General features: G+C 41.5%; 1 protein-coding gene across 2 annotated transcripts in view; it reads left to right on the top strand.

The window, feature by feature from the left end:
- LOC111953960 (GTP-binding protein Rheb) overlaps positions 1-11,957 on the top strand; it is a 33,841-nt gene extending 21,884 nt beyond the window's left edge. For both annotated transcript variants that reach the window (XM_023973448.3, XM_023973449.3), the window contains 6 exons: positions 1,650-1,717; positions 2,070-2,152; positions 5,771-5,827; positions 5,930-5,977; positions 10,902-10,983; positions 11,516-11,957. In XM_023973448.3, coding sequence (XP_023829216.1) covers positions 1,650-1,717; positions 2,070-2,152; positions 5,771-5,827; positions 5,930-5,977; positions 10,902-10,983; positions 11,516-11,608 — 431 coding nt within the window. In that variant the 3' untranslated portion in view covers positions 11,609-11,957. The remainder of the gene's footprint in view (positions 1-1,649; positions 1,718-2,069; positions 2,153-5,770; positions 5,828-5,929; positions 5,978-10,901; positions 10,984-11,515) is intronic.
- The last annotated feature ends 2,896 nt before the right edge of the window (positions 11,958-14,853 follow it).

Raw genomic sequence — 14,853 nt, 5'->3', positions numbered from 1 at the left:
TAACTCTCACGACTTCCGCCGAAGTTGTTCCCTCTCCTTGTTCGGACGGTGTTCGGTGGTCGATGTCACCAACCTTCTAGCCATCACTGATCCATTTTTCACTTTCCATTGGTTTTGTCTTGTCTTCCATCACACCTGGTCAATCCCATCAATTACATGTTGTGTATTYAACCTTCTGTTCCCCCTCATGTCCTTGTCGGTGATTGTTTATTGTAAGTGTATGTGTAYGTCTGTACTGGTGTGCGTCGAGTTATGTTACCCATTGATTTGTATTATTTTGTTTTCCGGTGGGTTCTTTTGTAAATAAACTCTGCCGTTGGAAACACAGTTATTTCTCTCCTGCGTCTGACTTCTCTGCCGCCAGTTAAACACCCTTACRCTAACATAAGGACAACTCARAGTATGCTATTCTGTTCTTCTGAAATAGACTACATTTTCTTCATATCATCCTTCTTTAGACCTGTCTAAAATAAATAATGGATTTATTGTGAAGGTGTAGGATTTATTAGACTTTTTAAAATGGCTTGTAGGCTATGTGTGGAAGCCAGGAGATGCTAAATGTGTTTATGTTAATTAACGGTCAATTACCGTGAGACCGACAGTTATTTGCTTGACAATCACCAGCTGATGAAATTTCGTGACCGCCACAGCCCTAGATCWTGATACACGTTTTTGGTATGGTATTGCTCCCTTTGTTAGCACGGAGAACACAATTGATTGTATGGTACAGTAGCTTCACAAAGTCCTAGGTTACATTTGTGTATGTGTGTGTGTGTACCTGCCTACTGTATCTACAGTGCCTAAGGCTCGGGAAGCTTCCATCCATGCAGCCCCCGGTGAAGGGAACGTTCAGTTATTTTTAGCCAGCCAGGGCTTATTTTTTTCTGAATGAAAAGCTTGATCTGCCTCTGCTGCATTCTCTAAGCCCAGGAACGCAGAACGATTACCATAATAAATTGTGCTACAAACATGATTCTACTATACTACAGTAGAGATGTGGATTTGGCTGGCTTTCCTGCTCTGTGTGTGTGTGTGTGTGTGTGTGTGTGTGTGTGTGTGTGTGTGTGTGTGTGTGTCGTGCTTAAATAAGCCACTGCAGCAAACCCCCTCAGTTAATTTGAGGCCCCAGCCCACCTGCCACACAAACACACACACTCACAGCTCCACTGTCACCCAGAGTAACAGCCCAATCAGAATCTGTCTCAGTCCCAGTCCTGCCTATTCTAGTCGATTACATACATCACTTTCCTGTGTTCTGACATCTCAGCGCCACATGAAATGTTGCCCCACTTGTCCCTCTCTCTGCTTCACTAACTGACTTGTGGTGAGCTCACTCAAAGCGACGTAGAGAAATGGCCTCCTTAATTGTGATGAAGGAGGTGTTCTTTGTTGCTAATTGTCTGCTAATTCTAGCTCAATCTCAAACATGAGTGATGTCCTAATATATGGTTGTCTGGCATGAGTACCAAAGAGTCATTCTATATCCCAACCGAGTTGTAATGTAAATGTGTGTAAGATCATGATAATGAATGAGCTACTGTGCTCTAGGCTATGTTTTTCACAGTCTCTTGACAGGACTGTAGATGGGTAGAATGATTTAGGAACTCCCAAGTGCAGTACTTTAGTTATCTACCTTTCTCTTTCCTCAGCATTTACAAAGATGATCACAGTGAATGGTCAGGAGTACCTCCTGCAGTTGGTGGACACAGCCGGACAGGTGAGTCCTTCTTACCAGTAGAGAGATCACTCGCATGTCAGAATGTTGTGGTCAGACTGCCAGTGGGCCACTACATTATGTGATCTCTAATGTAAATAGCAGAAAAGCTATTTTTAATACCAGGTGTAGATTAGATTTCCTCATTTTTACCTAGGTTGAAGATTACAAGGTTAAGACAACGGGGTTGCTAGTTAGCAACGGCGCTAGTAGTTATCAACGGCGCTGGTCCTATGAATTTGTTTATTTTCGAATGCTTCCGCATGGAATTATTACACYGTCTTGTATTTTTTACCTCAATTTTTACTATCATAGAACATCTACGTTTATCTTTGTGATGTTCCACTCTCGGCAGGATGAATACTCCATTTTCCCACAGACCTACTCCATAGACATCAACGGCTACATTTTGGTGTATTCTGTCAATTCAAATAAAAGGTAGGTAGCTCCGCTCGCCCTCTCCTTCCTTCACACTGCTGCTAAAGCATTGTTACTGCAAAATGAACCCATGTGGATTCATCCCTGAGAGATCTAGCCGCTCAAGGTTTCTCTGAATCTATCTAGTATTTCTCTCTCTAGTAAAAGKCATGAATAAACCATTGACGCTATTATTGATCTGTGCATTATCTGTCTGTCTGTATGCTATTCTATAGAACAGGTCTCCTGTATGTTGTAGTACAGAACAGGTATTCATGCGTAGCTAAAATAAATGTGGTGTGGATGTGAATCAGAGATGGTCATTTCTAGCTGTGTGTTTGCGCATGCAGGCGTGTGTGTGCTAACTTGCCTCCATATCAGCTGGAGATTTAAATAAAATGACATCTATCTCTCTCTCCTCTCTCTTAACCACACCATTTATTCTCTCTTCCTCGCACCGGCATTTCTCTCCATCCAACTCTCGCCTCACTCCATCCATCTCACAATTACTCCCTTGTTCCTTTTCTCTCACTCTTTCCCCCTCTCTCTGTTAATATGAGAATGAAAAAGTAGAAAAGTTCTCCTGGGCGCAGCAGTAGAAATTTGATCGGATTTGGTCAGATTTAAAGGGGAATAACRGCAAATTTTGAAAATGTGTCCTAGTTCCTAACTCCTGGACTGTCTTGTCAGTGTGCACCTTTCTCACTTAGGGAGGGCGAGGTAGAGCGAGAGCTGCAGGAGCGCGAGCTACTTCACAGGGTTATACAGCCCCCCCCACTCACTGTAGTTCTAAATAGAACTTTGTGGAATAACTCAAATCTACAAATAATCTCAACGTTCTGTCACAGCAGAAATACTACATTCAGGAAGTCCAATCGATTGTGAGATGTGGCATGCACATTATATGTGATCAATTTGGGTCGCGGGTWCACAATATGACAGTTTCTGAGATCTCAACCAAGCTAGGAGGAAAGGAGCCAACCTAATCCCGCCTCCCACTTTTACATTGCAACCTCATTGGACATAATTTCACCTGCCAATCAACATCATCCCTCTCTGACTGTAGGCTACATCCCTCGTTGCATGGTGTGATCAGATCATTACGGCAAAATATACAGTATCTACTAAAATGAGAGGGAAAGACTAGGGAGTGTGCAACATAATGTGAATTTCATAGGATGACACATATGGGTTATAAGGCAAATGTATGCAAGTGTGTAGTTAGATTGTAACTTTCCTACAGTAGCCAGCTGACAGCAAACATATCGTTGTGAAATAATTTGTTGCAGATATAATAGACAGCCTAGACACTGATGCGTGCGTCTATTGAAATGTGATATATGCTCACTGTCAAAGTATTATTAACCTACATTTACATGTTCAAATCTGTAGAAGAATGACAATCATTTACTAAATTATACAGGGGACTTCATTTTCAAACGAAGGCCAAATTGCCTTCGTCGAGCATGCAAGAGAATGTTATAATGTAGGCAGAATTTGATCAAATGGAAAAGTATTCTTATAGCCTATGTTTGCATCAAATACCCTACTCCTTGAAAAAGTAATGTATTGATTATATATAGCATACGTGATGAATTATGATCACTGCAATCAACAGCTGCAGTGTTGCTCATTGGATTACCCCATACCATGGAACAGACTATGTGAAAGTTTATAAAGACAAAAGGCGGACACATGGAATTATTTTAATTGGATGGATGGTTGATATGACAAAGGTAGGCGGGTATTCTTATCTGAAATGTGGGTGAAACTTTGCTTCAGTATACAGTACATTCAGAAAGTATTCAGACCCCTTTACTTTTTCCACATTTTGTTACGTTACAGACATATTCTAAAATTGATTACATYGTTTTTTTCCTCATCAATTTACACACAATACCCCATAATGACAAAGCAAAACAGGTTTCTAGACATTTTTGCAAATGTATTAAAAATACAAACAGAAATACCACATTTACATAAGTATTCAGACCCTTTACTCAGTACTTTGTTGAAGCACCTTTGTCAGCGATTACAGCCTTGAGTCTTCTTGGGTATGACACTACAAGCTTGGCACACCTGTATTTGGGGAGTTTCTCCCATTCTTCTCTGCAGATCCTCTCAAGCTCTGTCAGGTTGGGTGGGGAACATCGCTGCACAGCTATTTTCAGGTCCCTCCAGAGATGTTCGTTCAAGTCCGGGCTCTGGCTGGGCCACTCAAGGACATTCAGAGACTTGTCCCGAAGCGACTCCTGCGTTGCCTTGGCTTTGTGCTTAGGGTCGTTCTCCTGTTGGAACGGGASTTGAACCAGGATGAACTCCCACCTTGTAAAAGCCTTGTAGCCTATTGCGCAATATATATATTCCAAAATTCTTTGCTTGGCAGAGATCTCAGAAAAGGTACAGCTGTGAACCCGCGACCCACATTTATCACATCAAATGTATATGCTATATCTCACAAWCGATTGGACTTCCCGACTGTTGTATTTTAGCTGTGACAGAATGTTTCTATTTTTTGTAGATTTGCGTTATTCCACAAAGTTCTATCAGTGAGTGGGGGGGCTGTATAACCCTGTAACTTAGCTCTCGCGCTAGCTTGACCTCGCTATCCCTGAGCGAATCAGAGTTGTTTAGGAACATAGACACTTTCGAAATGTCCCGTTATTCCCCTTTAAATATAGAAGCGCATCAAAGCTGCACTTTCTCTCCTGTAATGCCTCCAGACTTCAGACATCTTAAATGACAACAGGATTCATACTGTGTCAAACTCTTTGTCCTGTGTAAGACCATCATACTGTAGTCTAGGCTAGAGAGTGTGTTTAATCCTAAATCCCCCTGGGTCCTATGGTAGTTGCCATGGGAGCGGGCCTAGGGAGACTTTCCCTGGAGAAAGCTGTTCCTAACCACATCCCATCACGTCTCTTTACTTTCCACTGGCCAGTTAATGCTGTCAAGTTGACTTAATGTCTCCATTGATTTATGCATTTCTACTGACCAGCCCGGGGCTCAACATTCATTATTTAAATTGCGTCTCAAACCATGCATCAGGCCTGTCTGTATTATATACAGTAGGCCTCTACATTACAACCTATGGCACAGATGAAACAACCTTTCTCAACTGGATGTCGGCAAGGCAACTAACAAGCAATGGAAAATGCACATTGTTAAGTACAGCAGCATTGGTGGTTCTTCTCGGGAAAGATTTGATTTGCTTAGTAGCCCATCATACAGATTCAAGCAATGGGTCAACCGCAACCGTCTTTGTTAGGCAACGTTCGTTAATGTACTCATCTCACACACACACACACACACACACACACACACACACACACACACACACACACACACACGGAGCGGCCGGGATAGGAGAATGCAGCCATGTGACATGGGTTATTGTCTACGTCGGACCATGCTAAATTTGTCAATGTCAAGCTTTTCTCCCATAAAGGATTCATTTAAGTTCAAGTGAGAGTCTTCAAGTCTTCTAACTATTTACCTTTGGAAGATTTCTTTAGAGAATTGATTGTTGTGTTGATACTCGTCTTGTCTACAGTATGCTAGGACTTTGTTGAATGTTTTCACTTGTTACTTTGGCTGTTAATAAAGGTTTGAATTACCTTTTTTTGTTTTCTGCTGCAGTTTTGAAGTAATAAAAGTTATCCACGAAAAATTATTGGATATGGTTGGTAAAGTACAGTAAGTACCTTATTCTCCTGTCTGGAAACATTTCAATCTGAATATCTAGTGTTTCACTTCCTGATTAATATGACTAACAGGACTTCCTTTTGTCTTCTGCAGAGTACCCATCATGTTGGTCGGAAACAAGAAAGATCTACACATGGAACGGTACTGTATGCCACACACACACACCGATAGTCTTCCCAGAGGAACCAGACAGTTTATTCCATTTTCAGCTTTAAATTAGATTTAACTGGGATTTAATGTTCTTGCGGTCTGTCGTTATGTTTGTACGAGTCCGTGGAGACCTGTTCAAAGACATTTAGTTCACAGACAGGACCAAATGGAGAGAAAGTATATTGCTTCAACAGAGGGTGGGGGGCTGGAATAAACCTTTAGGACTTGATCTGCTGGAGCTTTATAGGCCTTGTCATAAAATCCCCACATCTTGCCGTCGTTGGCAGGGAGGGAAAAATGTATTTTCCTGGCTGTCCTGTCTCTTTTAGACTAGACTACTGGCCTGTTTAGACCTTGAYGCTAGGCTGGGAAACTGGTCCAGTCTGCTCTCAGCTGTCTTTGGCTCTGACTCTGTTTTAAGGACTAGAGGGTCAGGTCGGTCTGCTCTGTGTTTGGGTCAGAGTGACGTTAGTTATACCTATTTCAGACAGAATTTACGGTATAAAAAAGAATAAATCGGGCAATGTTTATATGACCCCATTTTTACCGGGATCCTGTTGTGCAGCCAGCACTGGTGACGGGTGGGAGTAGGGGTGTGTAGATTTGGTTGGGCGTCTTAAAAAAAAAAAAATGTATCCATTGAATATACAATTATGTTACTGGTCTGTGCAGCCTATAGGCTACATGGCTACGCCATGCAAATTAAATCAATAGGGGGGTTCTACTAAGCTATATGGAATTGTTTTAAGATGGTCATACCAAGGATCATTTAACTATTTGATTTGGAATTTTAGGACCCGTTTTAGGTATTTAAAATAAAAGGTAACACTTTACTTGACACCCAGCGTCATAACACGTTATGACACGGTCATAACCATGTCATAATATGTCATAACAGCAGACATAACTTGTCAGAACCTGTTATAATATGATCATAACACTGTCATGACATATATTTTAACCTGTTGTGACATATATTGTGTTATTGTATAGCTGGTTATGACACCTACATAGGAGTGTAAAAATCGACAAAACCTACCATAGTAGTTATTTTTATGGCTGGTTATGACACCTACATAAGGGTGACAAAACCTACACAGTGTTATTTTATGGCGGTTATGACACCTACATAAGGGTGTCAAAACCTACCACAGTAGTTATTTTATGGCTTGGTTATGACACCTACATAAGGGTGACAAAACCTACCACAGTTGTTATTTTATGGCTGGTTATGACACCTACATAAGGGTGACAAAACCTACCACACAAGGCAAAACATTCCATTACATCATAGCATGCGTCTCAACAGTATGTTTATGTTATATATAAAAAATATATGTTTTTTTTWATTGACCATATTAAATTATAATTGTAAATGATCGATGTCATTGATGTCAGACATGCAACTACATACCCCAATGGTCTGTTGCTGATGACTGGGATGAATGTAGGACCAGATTTCAGGAGCAAGACAAGACACCCTCTTTGTGACTGATGACTGACATAAGGGCATGTATGTGACAGGCCTATCTGGCTTATATGATCATGAWGGTCATAATGCTTCTTGACAATGACATAAAGTGTATTTTTGTTGTCCAAATAAAGTGACACAGGATGGTCATAATGCTTCATGAGTTATTTAAAATATGATGAAAAAAACACGACTGTAAATAATTCATTACAACAACAACGGATTTAAGAAACAAACTTTCCAACGAAAGGAAACTTCTTGGCAGGGAAAAAAATAATTTGAATAAATGTGGGTTTTGACACTGTTATGTAGGTGTCATAACCAGCCATAAAATAACGCAATATATATATATTTTTTTTTTTTCACCTTTATTTAACCAGGTAGGCTAGTTGAGAACAAGTTCTCATTTACAACTGCGACCTGGCCAAGATAAAGCAAAGCAGTGCGATACAAACAACAACACAGAGTTACACATTGAATAAACAAACATACAGTCAATTATACAATAGAAAAAGTATATATACAGTGTGTGCAAATGAGGTAAGATAAGGGAGGTAGGCAATAAATARGGGTGCAAAGGAGCAAAAATAAATAACGGTATGGGGATGAGGTAGTTGGATGGGCTATTTACAGATGGGCTATGTACAGKGATCTGTGAGCTGCTCTGACAGCTGGTGCTTAAAGTTAGTGAGGGAGATATGAGTCTTCAGCTTCAGTGATTTTTGCAATTCATTCCAGTTAATATGTGTCAATATATGTAGTAAATAATATAGGTCATGACAGTGTTATGACCATATTATGGCAGGCTATGACAAGTTATATAAGCTGTTATGCCATTATGACATGGTAATGAACGTGTTATTATGTGTTATTACACTGGGCGTCAAGTAAAGTGTTACCCCCCCCCCCCAAAATTAAAACAATTATTTGATGAAACGTTGAATTTGGCCTTACTGCTATTAGCCCATAGAAACACATTGAATAATAGATGTATACATGGAAAAACAGATGGTCAAAAACAAATCAAAAGGAAGTTTGTTTTTAAGTGGCTGTCCTAAATCTGAGAGATATAAAAAAGATCAGGAAATKATTATTTYGTTTTTTTATCCATATAAAACAAAAAAWATGTTGGGCACTAAACTACATCCATATGTACTTCCACTATCTTCAGACTTGTGAGGCTTGTGGGTGTCCTAGAGCAACAACCGACATGTACTGTACGTGTTCGTTAGAGTCTCATCTTTCCATAGATTGGTCATAGTTTCTAGGCCAAACCGTTCGGATGCTACAGATGTTTTTGTGAGAAGACTGGTTTTCAGGATGTCTCATAGTCTGGCAAACACCGCTGTAGCTCAGCCACCTTCCAGCGTAGATGCAGACACAGCCCATGCAAAAGAAATATATATATAGCTTAAACAGACAGATTTTGTTGGGGATTTTTTAATGATTATGTTAATTAGATGTCCGCGCAGGTGTGGACATAGACTCTAGGGGGTTAAACAGACAAGACAAACTTACATTCCCCTGCCCTGATCACATTCAACACAAATATATCACTACAGACTCTGGTTYGATTCCAGGCTGTATCACAACCGGCTGTGATTGGGAGTCCCATGGGGCAGTGCGCAATTGGCCCAGCATTGTCCGGGGTAGGCCGTCATTGTAAATAAGAATTTGTTCTTAACTGACTTGCCTAGTTAAAGGTTACATTTTTTTTTTTTAAATACAAATGTAAATATGTTATACTAAGATTGTAATGGAATATAACAGAATAAAATATAAATATTTTTCCCAAACAATTTGAGTGTCCGAGGAATGTGTGGAACCGCTGTTATTCTTCAAAAAGTGGTATTTTTAAACAGAGACCATGTCCTTATTTGTTTTGTTTGTTTGCTTTAGAAACCTTAGAGTCTGCTCTTTCCGACCTTGTATAGARATCTACTTTCTGAACTGGTTTACCTCTGTAGGATGATTTGAGAAAGTCCGTTTTTAGGTTTTAAAAAATCATCCAGATTGTTGTTTTTTTTCAGCTTGTTAGATATCATGCACATTGTTAGCTTGCTAACTGACATGATCCACTTCCCCTGTGTGTGTCATTTCTTACCAGGCCTGTACAGTGCACTCTGCTTGCTCAACACACTTCTGAAAATGGGTCACTCACTCATAGCTCTCCCTCGTTCCTCCTCCCTCCTTTTTTTTCATCCATCCTTCCTCCTGCCTCCTCTATCATTCCCAGAATAAACAGGAAATGTAGCACAGCCAGCTCATAGTGGGAAGTAGTGACAGCTACTCTGACATCCCTTCCACACACACACATACACATGCACACATCAACCCACGCATGCACACACTCTGGCCCCATTATGATGATGTGCACTCTGTAAGGAGTGTTGAAGGGATTCATATGCTTCTCAGTGTGGAGTGAGTACAAACACAGACACACAGGAGCATAGTAGCCCTGGGGCCAGCTGGAATTCTATTAGCCAATTAAAGTAATCAAGGCATTACTGATCACTTCCCCTTTCTCTCTCTCTCTCTTTCCCTTTCTCTTTCTCTCTCTCAATTTTTTTCCCAATGTATCTCTTTCTCTGTCTATCCTAATGACTTCTCCATAGTAAAGCATACCTCCCAAACTATCATTCTACCCTGAAATAGACTAGAGACTAAATATATACAATGTAATATACATTGTATTGTTTACTGCTAAACAGTACAGTATATCGCCCTTTATCTTCTAACTGCATTATCTTATTTGTGTGTGTGTGTGTGTGTGTGTGTGTGTGTGTGTGTGTGTGTGTGTGTGTGTGTGTGTGTGTGTGTGTGTGTGTGTGTGTGTGTTGACAGACCTCATTAAACAAGGGCTGGGAAAGGCTTGCGCCGGGGCGAAGTGAGGAACCGGCTGAACCTTTGGATGAATCAATAACTCCAGGCTATTAAATCCCAGGAGTGAATGTTAGGGATGCAGAGTGCTGTAGTACAGTTACACCAGTCAGCAGATACGCCACTAGACTATAAAGCCTATAGATTTTGGCTCGGCTGAAAAAGACTCATGCGATGCAGTTAGAATCCGTCAGGGGGGGTGGTATCTTAGCATCGCAATAGTATCTAATCTGATCCCAGGTCTGTTTAGGCTGCGACCGTAGGAGTTGACTATACAGGACAAACCAATCTTGGATCAGGCTAGTGTAAAAAGACATGGAGGAGAGATGGTGTAGTGAATGCCTGGGACAGTATAGGGAGAGTGACCACAGATCAGTTTCTCCATTAGCGCCTTACCCTCCTATAGCTAATGCTCCCACATGTGGTTATAGACTGTTGTTACATGCAAATGGTGTTCACTGTGATATTGGGTTCCCCTCAGTACAACCAGGAACTGTGGGTATAGGCTGTTCTGCTGTTACAAGCTAATTGTAGACAATGTGATATGTTTTTCCCTCTCCTCAGTGTAATCAGTTGTGAAGAAGGCAAAGCGCTGGCTGACTCATGGAACGCAGCATTCATGGAGTCCTCCGCTAAAGAGAACCAGGTGATGATGATGATGATGATGATGATGATGATGATGATGATGATGACACCAGCCACTCCCAGATAGATATATAGTTTGGCCAACTCTGTTTTGACATCTAGTATTGTAATGGGTGCCATCTTGGCACAGAATGTTCCAAGGCAATTACAGTCTAGTTTGAATTTAAATTGGAAGAGTAATCTAAAGGAAGGAACATTTGGTGCCAACGTGGCCTGGACGCATCAATGCATCATTCAACAGAATTGTTGCTATTTCCCTATTGTACCACAAGAGACATGTTGGATCCATTGATCAATGCTACTGTGTTGATGATATCAAAATAGTGTTTGTATCAAATATTCCCCTCGTCATGTAGAATGTTTGGATTTCCTACTTTCTTTCTATCCTAGCAATAACAATTAATATGTCACGTTGGTTTACACTAGATTGTAGCATTTGCAAGCACAGMGCAGACAAAACACCCATCTGCACAGCCCTGTTATTGTGATATGACATTTCCTCCCTCTGACTTCCTGTTTTCTGGGTGAGTCAGACAGCGGTGGAGGTGTTCAAGAGGACCATCCTGGAGGCGGAGAAGATGGAGGGGGGAGCCCCCCAGGGCAGGACATCCTGCTCCCTGATGTAACCCTCCTTCCCCGGCCCCCCAGGCCCTCAAACACCGTCCCCAACCACAGCACTGGACACTGGGAAATCCCTCTACTTGAAGTGGCTAACTACCTGTTTTCCTCCCTCGAGAAACATCTGTCTTTTTTCTTTTTCTTTTCTAAAGTTCTTTTTTCATTTCCAGAAGGACAGACGAAGACTTCGACATTAAGAGTAACAATCGATCCCAGCTTAGGGTACGGTACACCCGTCTTGCTCCCCCCGACTTCCCCTTTTTCTGAGAAACCAAACGTGGTGAAATATCTAGCCTTACTACTCCTCATTTAAAGCCTGTAATCTCTTTTCTACCTGACCTCCCTRCCCCTCCCTTCCCCTTGAAAAGTTTGTATATTGTATTTCTTAAAATGTTATTATTATGGCCACTACAGTTGGCCAGCATTCATTTGCTAGTCTAGTGAATGTTGATTCTGTTTTTTGATTGTAATCATTAAATCAGCATATTGTTTCACTAGAGTTTGATTTTCTTATTTCTCAAAATGTGATGTTTTTTTTGTTTTATACAAATTATCAGAATACACACGAGAGTGTTTTGATACATTATATAATTCATATAGTATATGATATATCTTTTCCCTTACCAGAGATAAGGGATTCAGTATTCTACTTCCAGTTGGCTCCTCTACCTCAGAACCTGTCAAAACGCTGATGTTGCCACTCAGTCAGGGAAACAGTATGTGCCATCACACTGCTCCACACATTCACTCTCGCCAGCTCTCAGAGGGGGGGGGGGGGTGCGTATAATTAACGTTACCAAGGAGAAATGGAAACCTGGTGGTTGGAATAATATGTGTCCACGAGAGATCTACTACTCATTATATTCATCTCTATTAGCCAGTTGGAGATGGTTTCTAATTATAGGATTCACAATTCACTTCTAGCTGTTCTTTCCTCCATAGAATACATGAATTTCATTGTCGGAGAAGAGGCTTGTCCAGAAACATCCCAACCCCCCGCAAAAAAAAAAATTACAATATATACACTACCGTTCAAAAGTTCGGGGTCACTTAGAAATGTCCTTGTTTTTGAAAGAGAAAGTTTTAAAAAATGTGTCCATTAAAATAACATCAAATTGATCAGAAATAGTGTGTGGACATTGTTAATGTTGTAAATGGTATTGAAGCTGGAAACGGACAATTTTTTTAATGAACATATACATTATCAGCAACCATCACTCCTGTGTTCCAATGGCACGTTGTGCTAGCTAATCCAAGTTTATCATTTTAAAAGGCTAATTGATCATTAGAAAACCCTTTTGCAATTATGTTAGCACAGCTGAAAACTGTTGTCCTGATTAAAGAAGCATAAAAACTGGCCTTCAGACTAGTTGATATCTGGAGCATCAGCATTTGTGGGTTCGATTACAGGCTCAAAATGGCTAGAAACAAAGAACTTTCTTCTGAACTCGTCAGTCTATTCTTGTTATGAGAAAAGAAGGCTATTCCATGCGAGAAATTGCCAAGAAACTGAAGATCTCGTACAAAGCTGTTGTACTACTCCCTTCACAGAACAGCGCAAACTGGCTCTAACCAGAATAGAAAGAGGAGTGTGAGACCCAGGTGTACAACTGAGCAAGAGGACAAATACATCAGCGTCTAGTATGAGAAACAGACGCCTCACAAGTCCTCAACTGGCAGCTTCATTAAATAAACTCAGCAAAAAAAAGAACATCCCTTTTTCAGGTCCCTGTCTTTCAAAGATAATTTGTAAAAATTACAAATAACTTCACATATCTTCATTGTAAAGGGTTTAAACACTGTTTCCCATGCTTGTTCAAGAGCCATAAACAATTAATGAACATGCACCTGTGGAACGGTCGTTAAGACACTAACAGCTTACAGACGGTAGGCAATTAAGTTACAGTTATGAAAACTTAGGACACTACAGAGGCCTTTCTACTGATCTGAAAAACACCAAAAGAAAGATGCCCAGGATCCCTGCTCATCTGCGTGAACGTGCCTTAGGCATGCTGCAAGGATGGCATGAGGACTGCAGATGTGGCCAGGGCAATAAATTGCAATGTCCGTACTGTGAGACGCCTAAGACAGCGCTACAGGGAGACAGGACGGACAGCTGATCGTCCTCGCTGTGGCAGACCACGTGTAACAACACCTGCACAGGATCGGTACATCCTAACATCACACCTGCGGGACAGGTACAGGATGGCAACAACAACTGCCCGAGTTACACCAGGAATGCACAAGCCCCCATCAGTGCTCAGACTGTCCAGAATAGGCTGAGAGAGGCTGGACTGAGGGCTTGTAGGCTTGTTGTAAAGCAGGTCCTCACCTACATCACCGGCAACAACGCCGCCTATTGGCACAAACTCACCGTCGCTGGACCAGACAGGACTAGCAAAAAGTGCTCTTCAATGACGATTCGCGTTACACCGAGGCCTGTACTCTGGAGGGATCGATTTGGAGGTGAGGGTCCGTCATGGTCTGGGGGGGGGTGTGTCACAGCATCATTGGACTGAGCTTGTTGTCATTGCAGGCAATCTCAACCCTGTGCGTTACAGGGAAGACATCCTCCTCCCTCATGTGGTACCCTTCTGCAGGGTCATCCTGACATGACCCTCCAGCATGACAATGCATCAGCCATACTGCTTTGTTCTGTGCATATGATTGTTGCAAGACAGGAATGTCAGTGGTCTGCCATGGCCAGCGAAGAGCCTGGATCTCAATCCCATTGAGCATGTCTGGGATCTGTTGGATCGGAGGGTGAGGGCTAGGGCCATTCCCCCCAGAAATGTCTGAACTTGCAGGTGCCTGTGTGAAGAGTGGGGTAACATCTCACAGCAAGAACTGGCAAATCTGTGCAGTGCCATGAGGAGGAGATTCACTGCATACTTAATGCAGCTGGTGGCCACACCAGATACTGACTGTTACTTTTCATTTTGACCCCTCCTTGTTCAGGGACACATTATTCCATTTCTGTTAGTCACATGTCTGTGGAACTTGTTCAGTTTATGTCTCAGTTGTTGAGTCTTGTTATGTTCATACAAATATTTACCAAAATAAACGCAGTTGACAGTGAGAGGACGTTTCTTTTTTTGCTGAGTTTACTACCCGCAAAACACCAGTCTCAACGTCAACAGTGAAGAGGCGACTCCGGATGCTGGCCTTCTAGGCAGAGTTCCTCTGTCCAGTGTCTGTGTTCTTTTGCCCATCTTAATCTTTTATTTTTATTGGCCAGTCTGAGATATGTCTT

The sequence above is a fragment of the Salvelinus sp. IW2-2015 genome, linkage group LG27 (genome assembly GCF_002910315.2).
Source record: "Salvelinus sp. IW2-2015 linkage group LG27, ASM291031v2, whole genome shotgun sequence".
Lineage (NCBI taxonomy): Eukaryota > Metazoa > Chordata > Actinopteri > Salmoniformes > Salmonidae > Salvelinus > Salvelinus sp. IW2-2015.
The sequence above is the reverse complement of the archived record's forward strand: the minus strand, read 5'-3'. Positions and strand labels throughout refer to the sequence as shown.